The 10,817-nt window shown below is 40.5% G+C and overlaps 1 protein-coding gene across 2 annotated transcripts; it reads right to left on the bottom strand.

Annotated features, from left to right (window-relative positions):
• Nucleotides 1-432: 432 nt before the first annotated feature.
• Nucleotides 433-7,825, bottom strand: sox18 (SRY-box transcription factor 18). 2 transcript variants are annotated; one of them, XM_056250008.1, is made up of 4 exons: nt 7,505-7,825; nt 7,200-7,413; nt 3,500-3,929; nt 433-2,278 (listed from the first exon to the last, which is right to left on the bottom strand). In XM_056250008.1, exons 1-4 carry the CDS (start codon nt 7,603-7,605, stop codon nt 1,341-1,343), a joined length of 1,683 nt encoding a protein of 560 aa, XP_056105983.1. In that variant the 5' UTR covers nt 7,606-7,825; the 3' UTR covers nt 433-1,340. The 2 variants fall into 2 exon arrangements, with proteins under 2 accessions (XP_056105983.1, XP_056105984.1); XM_056250009.1 differs by having other exon boundaries at nt 7,200-7,435; nt 7,505-7,823.
• Between the last annotated feature and the right edge of the window lie 2,992 nt (nt 7,826-10,817).

Raw genomic sequence — 10,817 nt, 5'->3', positions numbered from 1 at the left:
TGTAAATGCTTTGGAAAGAGTAATTTCCCTCTTGAAAAACACTCTTATTTCAATCTTTTTGTTCTCAAGTATTGAATGAATCAACATCAGGGAGCATTTCATTAATCTCAGAGCTGCCTTTTTTTGTATGAAGACATAAGAGAAGACAGTTTTAGTTTTGTTCTCCTCAGTCGAAAATGTTTTCTTTTTGTCCGTGGTTTTAGGGGAAAAAATAGCTTAAAGAGCCAAACTCATTTTGTGGCTGATCAAAAATCTTGGAGGAGGGAATCAGAGAGACGAGACCGGATTACAACTTAAACATTGCGGCCCTGAACGCTCTCGCTCTCTGTTTCTCTCAAAAGGCAACAACAATTGCAGCCACATCACCATTTTACATAAATCAGGAAAATATGCACCTAATGCATGTGTAATGATTTTGACAAGCACCCAACATTTAGTGACAACTTTATTTAGCAAAAAAAAAATGCATTGATACATTTTGATGTGTAATACAATTTCTTTAATTAAAAACTGTTTTTAAAAAGAAACAAACGTCTAGAAAGCACATGCACTCTGTGGTGTGGGAAAGTGTGTTAGTTAAATACTATATACAATTGTGTGTTTTCAATTTAATTGCTTTGATTTAATAGCTCTGAGACATTTTTTATTGCAAACTCTTTTTATTTGAAGATAATTATTACCAAAAGGGGGAGAGTTATTACCAACTCAGCATGTTCCTCAAGTGCTAAGAGGATTACAAAATTTCATGTCCACATGTCCCAATTCAAACATATTCAGCCACACAAAAGGGAAGAATGCACGATAAATTAGTCGCCAATAGATCGAAATACTTCAGATGTCATGGAAAAGTGTATTTGAAAGATATTAAGTGCAGTATAAAAGAGTCTTGAGTGGTTTTCACATACCCAGTGCAAAACGTATTTTCATTCAACCTTATATAAAATGTCTATAAAAATAGAAATAATATAAAAAGCAAATAGAAAGACATATGTATATATAGCAACAAAATATTCACATTCTTGACTTCCACGTCCCAGTACCCTCATTTGAGACCGTAAGCATACAGTAGCTGGATGGAGTCAGCAAAATTATCGGTTAAATTCGACCACAGTCTTAGAAAGTACAGGTTATCAAGACCAGAAATGACTAGTCATACTGTGAAATGCAATTTAGTGAAGTCTATATTGTGAGAACCATCCTTGACATGTATAGAGTTCAGTAAACTCCAGTGATTCGTGAAACGGTGCAAGATGATTCCCTGAAGAAGGTAACTCGAATGATTCAAAAGATCTGAGACTCGTATGTGCACCAGACTTCAGGTCTGCGTGGAGTTCGCAGTTTTATCCCGTAATGCATGCGCTGTAGTAGACGGCGCTGCTGGCGTCGGACAGGGCTGATATCAAAGCACTGCTCTCCTCGCAAGGGGCGTTCCTGCTCAATCGAGTCCTGCTTGCACTAAGGTATTGGTCAAACTCAATCCTGTCCACTTCGCCCCAGAATTCAGCCGAGGGTCCCAGCTGGTCCACAGCGTCCAGAGAGGGCGGAGCGACCTGGGCCACAGCCGAGGTCTCGGGCGGAGGAGACAGCTGGCCCAAATGAGAGGTGAAGGCGGGTTGGGGCTGACTGCTCCCGTATATCTGACCGTAATAGCCTGTAGGTGTGGGAGTGTGAGGAGCCTTGGAGGATTCTGGGAGGCTCATGTTGGGGTAGAGACTGTTAGGGTTCGTGGACTCGACCACCAGGCATTTCTCCTGCAGTGGGAGGCAGGCCAGCGGAGACTTCTGGTTGAGGTGTGGGTGGGAATGCTGGAGGTTATGGGAGTTGTGGTGAGGGTGGTGGCCAGTCTGATGGTTTGGATGCTGGTGGTAGTTTATCCATGAAGTCAGACCCACATCTTCCTGCATGTGAGGGGGGAAAAACACAGAATCTCCGCCTCCCTCCTCCAACACGTCTAGAGGGGACATCTCTGGCGTCGGCAGGCCGAAACTCTCCAGCTCTGGAGCTCCAGAGTGGTGGAGGTCTCGGAAGTGTCCCAGAGGAGGCAGCAGATGATGGGCATGGCGGTGGGGCGAGTAGGCGTCTCCGGGTCCCGGACCTCCGTGGGCCAGGCCTTGGAGGAGCAGACCCGGTTCCACTCGTTTCATCTTCTTGGGCTGTTTCTTGCGGCGAGGACGGTATTTGTAGTTGGGGTGATCCTGGAGGTGTTGCAAGCGGAGCCGTTCAGCTTCCTCCACAAACGGACGCTTGTCTAGTGTGCTCAGAGCCTTCCAGGACTGACCTAAAAACATCATCCAATCAGTGTTAGTGCTTCAGGAGTCATGCTAAATTTTGATTTAGTGGTTTATAAATATCATTTTTAACACAATATTATCTAAATTGTTCTAATTTAATACAGAAACAAACAAGTCCCAGGTTGTTGAGTCATTTGGTTATTTATAAAAAGTATTTAATTAAGCTCTCTGGAATCAATATACAAATATAATCATGCACAACCTTTTAAAATAGCTGTCACGATGATTACATTTGCAGCAGCGTTTGTTTTTGGCGAAAATAGACGTACGTAACACAAGCTGACAAGCGTGTGTGACATGAGCGAATCATTACATGTAACTGGTGCTGGGTTGTAGTATTTGAATTATTAATGGGTCAATGGCTGCAGACAATCGGCAGCTTGTGTGTCTGCCGCAGCCCTGTTATATTTAAAAAAAAAATAAGGACATCAAAACGTCTCCCAGAGAAACAGCCAAATACAAATATTGTGCAAGATTCCCAAACTTTTTAAATGACTTCTTCATGTGTGCCCAAGGCTCGTTTTCTCATTTATAATCTGAGCTGCATACTCAGTTCAGTTATATAGTAATAAACTAAATGCAAGCACGTTGCATGATTATAACATTTAGCTTGTAGTTAGATTAAACAACGAACAGCTTGATTGTAGAAGTATCAGGATGCAAATTGGGACGTGCAAAACGAGTATAATTTAAACAAAAAATACAAAAATGATCATGACCTTCATTTTATGGACCTTTTCTAAAGATTTAAGTGATAATGTGGTCATGTTTACTTGCAATTTGAAGTATTTTAAGACCAAGACCAAAAATTATTCAGCTATTAACCTCATGTTAACCTAACAGGGAACATTGTATTACATATGTTACATGCACTTACTGTAGTAATAACAGTAAATCATGCATAGCAACTAACCCTAAAGTAAATACTAGTTGTTATTTAACATTACATAGTACTTCAATGTAAAATTACAACACCTTAAAATAAAGTATTTATTTTATATCAATTTATATATTTTAATATTTTATTTGATTACTTGTTTTTTGTAATAATTAGGCAACTCAGACAATTAATGTTTTTTTTTATTTTTTACTCTTAACCTGACTTTGAAACACCCCTTTCCAAATATGCTCTGTCTGTGACATCGCACCCTGCCGAAGTACTAGTATGACCCCAGCATAACCCCCATGATGGACAGCGAATGTCTTACCCAGCATCTTACTGAGCACGGCGTTATGCAGGTCCGGGTTCTGGACGGCCAGACGTTTTCGTTCATCTTTTGCCCACACCATGAAGGCATTCATAGGCCTCCTGATCCTCGACTCCCCCCCTGATTTCCCCTCACCGGGGCCCAAGGTCAGAGCTCCAGGGCGGGTTGAGTCCGGGCTTCCCGTCCTGACCTCTGCTGCGGACCCTCCGATCCGGGACCCAGTCCGCGTTCCAGAGCCGGGCACCGGCGCCAGCTCTGTGGTCCGGCTGCGGTCAAAACCATGTCCCCGGTCAGGGCCCAGAGTGCTGGAGGAGGCACCCCATGTCCCGCGCTCCACAACCTGGCTGGGCTGAGAACTGGCCTCTTGACAGCAACTAGACTCAGATATATTCATTCCAGCAAGACCACCACGGTTAAAGCAAGCTGTTGTCTTTGGATAGAAGAAACACCAGGACGCCTTTATGCTACTTTAAGTTACTTTAAATACAGACTGACCACTAACACAAATGAAACGAATCGTAAAACAAGGGAGAAAAAAAGGAAAAGTTAGAAAAGGCTTTGATTTGGATGTTTCAGAAGTATAAAATCCCCACAGATGTTAGTGTTTTGTTACTCCTGCCCTCCAGACGGTATACAGTTCTTGTGCTGAGTTTGAAAGTTGTAGTGAGTTTTGGTGAACCCATGCTGTAAATATATACGTGGCCTGAGCCAATCAGAGCGTTGTCCCGGACAGAAGAGGCGGGAGGGTTAGCCAGTGGGAGTTCTCCTGCCCCCCTTTACAGCCTCCACAGACAGAGAGATGTAATCTGAGAGGGCCATTGTTTTAGACCTGCTGTACACACACTCATATAGGGCACATACACTAAATCATAACACACTTGCGCACACACACAAACCCTGTTTGTACTGGGGGGGGGGGGGGGGGGGGGGGGGGGGGGTGCTTGGGACCGCAAAGAAAGCTGTGCACTTGAGTGTTAACAACTTGTAACAATGAGCGTGAATGTAAAGATATGCCAGTTAACACAAAGTGAAGAAAACACACAAACCCAACACACGCACACATACTAATGTTGGATAACCTTTGCCCTGAATATAAAGCAAAGCCTGATCTCTGGTTTCTTGGTAGCATGAAATAACTACTGTATACTTAAAGTGATTTATAGACAGTTTTCACAGCTAAATATTTGTGGTCAACCCATAATTTATTTAAAAATAGTTTTTACCCTAGAAAAATTTGTTCTTCCATATGTGACCCTTAAAAATTACTTACTTTGGTGTAACCCAATATAGTCCAGTTAATTTAGTCACATTCTATAATATACATGACTTAAGTATAACTGGATAGTTAAGAAGCATATATTGTATTTAGGTAATGAGCTACAACATTTTCTTACAGTGTAGCTATATATATATATATATATATATATATATATACGATTTAAAATATATATACTGAGGCGTTATTCCCTGTCTGGGTTTGTATGCAAACATGTAAGTATTTTGTATTGCTCATCTAAACATTATTGTCATTATTGTCTGCTGTGCTCTGGGTGACTGTGGCATTTATTGCACAGCTGTTAGTGAAAAAATGCAGGCATTATACAGCTGCGATTACAATGAACTTCACACTTCACAATGAGCTCCATTAACTTCATGCGAGTAAAAATGAGAATATAAAAATAATTATGTTTGCCGATGATGTGAAAGAGAGTAGACCAATCTCCATCACTCCTGATATTATAAAAATAGAAGAAACACTGAGAGTTGGTTGGGTCGGGAAGGCCGACCTCTTAATGAGATGGGATGTTGGCCTGCCTCTCTTCTTTGAGAAGGGTCACGGTCAACAACAGTTGAACACAATCACTTAACCTCATCTAACTCAAGAGGATGTGAAAGTTAAAGACCTTCACTCTTAACGTTACACGTAGTTCCACACACAAACCGATGGTGAAAAACGATGTGCATGTGTTTAAAACCAAGTGCATGTGTAAAAAAATGAAAGATTGCTTTTGATTTATCTTATAAGAATGTGGAGTAACCACATTTAAACGTTCTCAAACGTCCATGTGAAAACCACAAATTAGTCCTTTGGTTTCTTGTCTCCACACCTATGCAATTCATCCAGTCTTAGACGGCTGCATTCAGCCAATTTCTCCCCCCATTGAGCACTTCATCAATATTCTCGACTCTATGAATAAATGCAAGGTGAGGCATGAGAGTTCAGGCCGCACAGAATCGCACTGAGAGGGAAATGGAGTTTTATGTGCATGTGAAGTGGATTCAGCTCCATTAGTACAGTAGGCAGCTCAGGCACAGGCCACAAAAGGCCACAAGAGGCTTTTTATTGTTTTATCTATGAGGACGTGTCATCATTTTCTGAAATATAATGGCCCTGGCATTTGCCTTTGGGAAGATGAGAGAGCTATTATGCACAGAGGGTGATGGGTGTAAGAAGGGAAATGTGCAGCTGCTAATGTGCAGTTACCTTTAGAAGTTTGTTCTACTTGATCTGAGCTTAAAATGACTGTCATCGGTGTGCATTAATGCAGTCAGGTGAAGGAAGGGGCCATTAACAGAGAACGTGATTCTGCGTTTAAAAACATTAGATGCGGAGCAAAGGAATGATTAAAAGTAGGATTTTCTTTAAGTTGAGCTGCAGGTTTTAAGCGCAAAAGGTCAAACACGTCCGTCTAGCGCAAGTTTACATAGAAAAACAATGGAAAAGCTGCACAGTGGAATGCAAAAACATGCCACTTAAGTCATTTTAAATAATATATCGAACAAAAACATTTTATTAATTTAGATGTTATTACATGAAACACACTTTTTAGGTTACCTGACAGTAATGGACAGTTTTGGCATTAGATTTATGAGAAATATTTCTGAGAATAATTTGATTTGTCTGAGCTGCCTAATGCATTTGATATAATATAAAAAGATGGTTAATGGGAAGTGAATAGAGGAACAAATGTATCTCTGCTCTTGTTTATAAGTTTATAATGAATATAACAGATTAAACATGATCATATCATTTTGAATTATACTTTTGAAAATCGAAGTTAAGAAATAGAAAATTCAAGCAGTGGGCACATTTCATTTAAGAAATGTTAAAACTGGCATGAATTGAAAATTCACACTATGTATTTTAGGAGCTCCATAATTTTTTTTTTTTTTTTTATCTGTTTCACAACAGAATAAAAGATCTGGCCCAACATCTGTTACATTAAAGGTTTGTAAAGAAAATGTGCTAAATAGTTGTGAAAAAATTGAAAAGTCTGAAACATGATGTAGGTTTATTTTTATTGCAAAATGTTATTTTCTTTTTTTTTCTTTAGATGTTTTTTTTTTTTTTTTTAATACACTTTAAAAAAAAATCTAATTACTTGCCAGATTTTTTTTTTTATTATGATAAAAAAAAAAATGTTATGGTAATTTTACATGGTTAAGGGGAATTTCTTAGTGTTGTGCTTAAAACACCCTTTGGTCTTGTTAAAATCAACTGTATCACACTGCCTATTGTGTTATATTTCTTTGGTATGTTAACTCACTAAAAATGCAGCTGGAAAACCTGCACTAAGTAAAAAACAAAAAAGGTTTAAAAGCTTTAAAAGACAAACTGCCCATTAGATCTGGCATGGCATGGATATAACTGTGATATAGCATGTTTGTGATACATGCTTCTGCTGCGTCAGTGATTTACCGGCAAATGTTGTGTGGGCCGTGTGGACGGGAAGGTCTCTCCCTCTCTTAGATGGTGAAAGTTGGCTACGTGACAGTGGTCTTCGCCTGGCTGTCTGCTCCGCCATTCCCCCCTGGACATTCTCACAGTAAATGTGTGTGCGGCCGTCCCACCATTCCTCCAGTCCACCTCCTGCCGCCCCACCACCTCCAGAAACAGGAAGTCAGGGATGTTCCTGCGGGCCGTCGTGACGGGACCTGATAAGATCGAGAGATACCGCGGGAGAGAAAGAGAGGGAATGCTGGGGAAAAGAAAGGACAGCTGACCTTTGACCTGCCCGACCCCTGGGGTCCTCTTCTGGAGGTGCCCGGTTTGGTGTGGCAGAACGCTGGACTCCTGCCCGCCGAGAGCGACAGCACTCCCACATCAACGCTGTCTGCCGCTGTCTCTGTGTCTATGTGAAAGAACGAGAGAGACGGGCACCACACCTACACCACAGCGGAAATTTGGCCAAGACTCCAGACTGAGCGGCTAGAGGAGGAGAACTTCACAACACTCTCTCATCTTTTATTTCTCTATTTACTGCAGTGGGAGGACAAACACAGACACAATACCACACACACAAACACACACACACACACACACACACACACACACACACACACACACACACAGACACACACACACACACACACACACACACACACACACACACACACACACACACACACACACACACACACACACAAATACAGGCATTTTGATGAACAAAGACTCTGTTAATGAGTGTGTGCTTTGATTAATTATGAATACGTTGAAGTAGGTCCAAATGAGTGTATTTATAAGGGTGTGTGTGTGTGTGTGTGGTGGCAAAGGTTTTATGAAATATTCAGGCACTATTTTCTACCACTTGATGAAGGGAAGTTAGTGCTGCTGGATGGAAGCAGCTCTGTTTGGGAATCCCCCATGTGAACAATATTCTCACACACACTGAAACAATTGATATCCATACAATAACACATCCACACACATGCAGATTTTCATTAACGTTTACTCCAGCCACTCTACTCTTATGACTTACATTTATTGATTTAGCTAACATTTAGCATTATAATATTGATGAAAACTGCTTTATATTTTGTAATTATATTTACGTCTTGCAAATCTAGACTGTTTACTATCATTACCGGAAGATTGAGAACAGCCCAAAAAAAAAAAAAGGCTTCTTTTTAAGCCAGCATGAATAAGCCTTCACAATCCATTTTAATTCTGCAATCCGACGTACAAATAAATTATTTTGGACTTTCAGAATGATTTCTGAAGGATTATGTGACACTCAAGACTGGAGTAATGATGATGAAAATTCAGATGTGCCCTCACAGGAATAAATTACATTTTAACATATATTGAAATACAGAATATAATATATATATATATATATAATATTTCACAATATTACTGTATTTTTGATCAAATAAAATGCAGCCTTGGTGAGCATAAGAATCAAAATCTAAAAAAAAAAAAAAATCTCACAGACCTCAAAAATCAGGTACATGAATTTATTTTCGCAAGTCTGTTGCAGGTGGCTTTAGGGGCGGGGCATTCTTATTCTATAGAGCATCTTGATTGGACAAAAATCAGTGTTGTGCAGTATGAGTCATCAATATTTTTGCACCGTTTTTGTGGAAGAGAAATACTTTTAAATGCGTATACCCACTAAAGTGACTTTTTTCAGCTTTTGGGAATATTCAAGTGCAGATGGCCTCAATAAACACTGATTAAAAAGCTACACAATTTTGATTGAATGAGGTCTTTAAGAATGTCAATTTTATTTCCAAAGTTGAACTATTTTTAATGTTGCTACAGACAGACATCACATCACATTTCTCTCTCTGTCTCTCTCTCTCTCAGCCTGTCTTCCACATTCCTGTCTGATGATCCCATCTGAATAATCTGAGGACAAAACTGAAGCCCTCTGTTAGGAAGTGACTAAATTAAGCCTTGCCTGTCAGTGTCTCTCTCTCTTTCCCTTATGTTTAATAATCATATATGAGTGTCTTACAGAGTTTTGAGGTGTGGCGGAGCGTATGGGTCACTTTCCCAGGGTACACCTCTTCTATCTGCAGCCTGCAGCCGCGCTCCATCTCCCTGTTACCTTCCTCTGGCCCTCTGACCGGTCATGTTATGATAGTGACTTGGCTTGAGACAAAGGAAGTCAGAGCTATTTATTTAAATAAATCTTTTTTTTTTCTAAAGGAACAGAATGGGGAATCAAAGTCATCTCACACAGATAAACAATGCTAGGCTAGTGAGGCTGATTAGCGCCCGGGTTTGTGTCTAAGAATATCCACTCGCTGACAGTGCAGTTGCGGTGCGGGAACAGGCAGACGGAAGTGCAGTGTATTCAGCGCTGTGGCTGTGTCACAGAGACAGAGAGGATGAAAACGGCTTTGGGAGGCAAAACCATTGATGTGTGAGTGTCATTAAAACCCTGAACTGTGGGTTCAAACCGGGCTAAATGACAAACTATAAGAGCCGTTTTGGAGCCGTTTATAAGGGTGAGGAATCTAGCCTACAGCTACTATCAGGTCGACCTGGTGGACCAAAGAACGCAAAAGGAAAACACAATAGGAAAACTAAAAACTGCTGTGATGTGCTAAATGAGTCTAAGGGTGTGTTCACACTTGTAGTTCGGTTCCCTTGGTTCGTTTGGTCTGGACTAAAAAAAAAAATAAGTGGAAAAGTTGTAAAATAAGTGGAAAAAAATAAGAGGAAAAGTGGTGGTCCGCTTAGCGTTCACATTGGCATTTTTAACACCGGACCTAAAGATACCGAACCTAAATCATAGGGATATGTTCACAGCCTCACTTTTATGACACATTTAGAAACGTAACAATTTTGCGTGCTGGGCTAAATGCGCTCGTTGTTTGTGCGTAGCCTACCCATATGATGGTATTTTGACCAGCTGGTAACTCGTGAAGAGCTTTTAAGATGTGTAAAGGAGACAAAACAGCAGCAGAAATCCCTCCGTCACACACACAAACAAAGATCTGCTGCGAGGAGACTGTGGTGGGACACATCGCAACCATGACAAGAAAAAAAAACTTGAGCAGTCTGTCATTTTTAGGGTCCCATCTTGTGACACCATGTCCTGTTTTTGGTTCGTTTACATGTCTGTGGTCCGTGTGGCATTCACATTTCTTTCGAACCGCACCAGAGTTAATTTGATTCATTTAACAGGAATTAAAATTTTATGAAATCACTTGATTGATAAGGCTCATGTGACTTTTATCTTAATAAAATGTGATCCTACCATTTTTGGTTATAGTGATATAGCTGACAATAATATTTATACGCATATACAGCCCGATCTCACGGCAATTCGTCCGAATTTTACGAGGTGGCTAATTCGTACTAATTCATACGACCTCACTCGAACAAATTCGTACGATTTTTGCTAATTCGTACATATTTTACGAGTTAGGGTTAGGCTAACCCTAACCCTAACCCAAATTCGTATGAATCCGTACGGATGACCTACCCCTGATCCCGCCCCTAAACCTACCCATCACGTGGTTTTAGACAAATCGTACAAATTCGCACGAGTGAGGTCGTATGAATTAGTACGAATTAGCCACC

This window comes from Rhinichthys klamathensis, unplaced genomic scaffold (genome assembly GCF_029890125.1).
Source record: "Rhinichthys klamathensis goyatoka isolate OS25496 unplaced genomic scaffold, OSU_Roscu_1.1 h1tg000066l_1, whole genome shotgun sequence".
Lineage (NCBI taxonomy): Eukaryota > Metazoa > Chordata > Actinopteri > Cypriniformes > Leuciscidae > Rhinichthys > Rhinichthys klamathensis.
Note: the sequence above shows the minus strand (reverse complement) of the source record. Positions and strands in the feature narration are given on the sequence as shown.

Bases quoted from the DNA above. Each gene is read 5' to 3' on its own strand.
- sox18 (XM_056250008.1), bottom strand. From the start codon at position 7,605: ATGTGGGAGTGCTGTCGCTCTCGGCGGGCAGGAGTCCAGCGTTCTGCC. The intron at 7,414-7,504 runs GTCAGCTGTCCT...GACGGCCCGCAG, and splicing joins AGGGGTCGGGCAGGTCAAAG to GAACATCCCTGACTTCCTGT. The intron at 3,930-7,199 runs GTAAATCACTGA...TTCTATCCAAAG, and splicing joins GGCCCACACAACATTTGCCG to ACAACAGCTTGCTTTAACCG.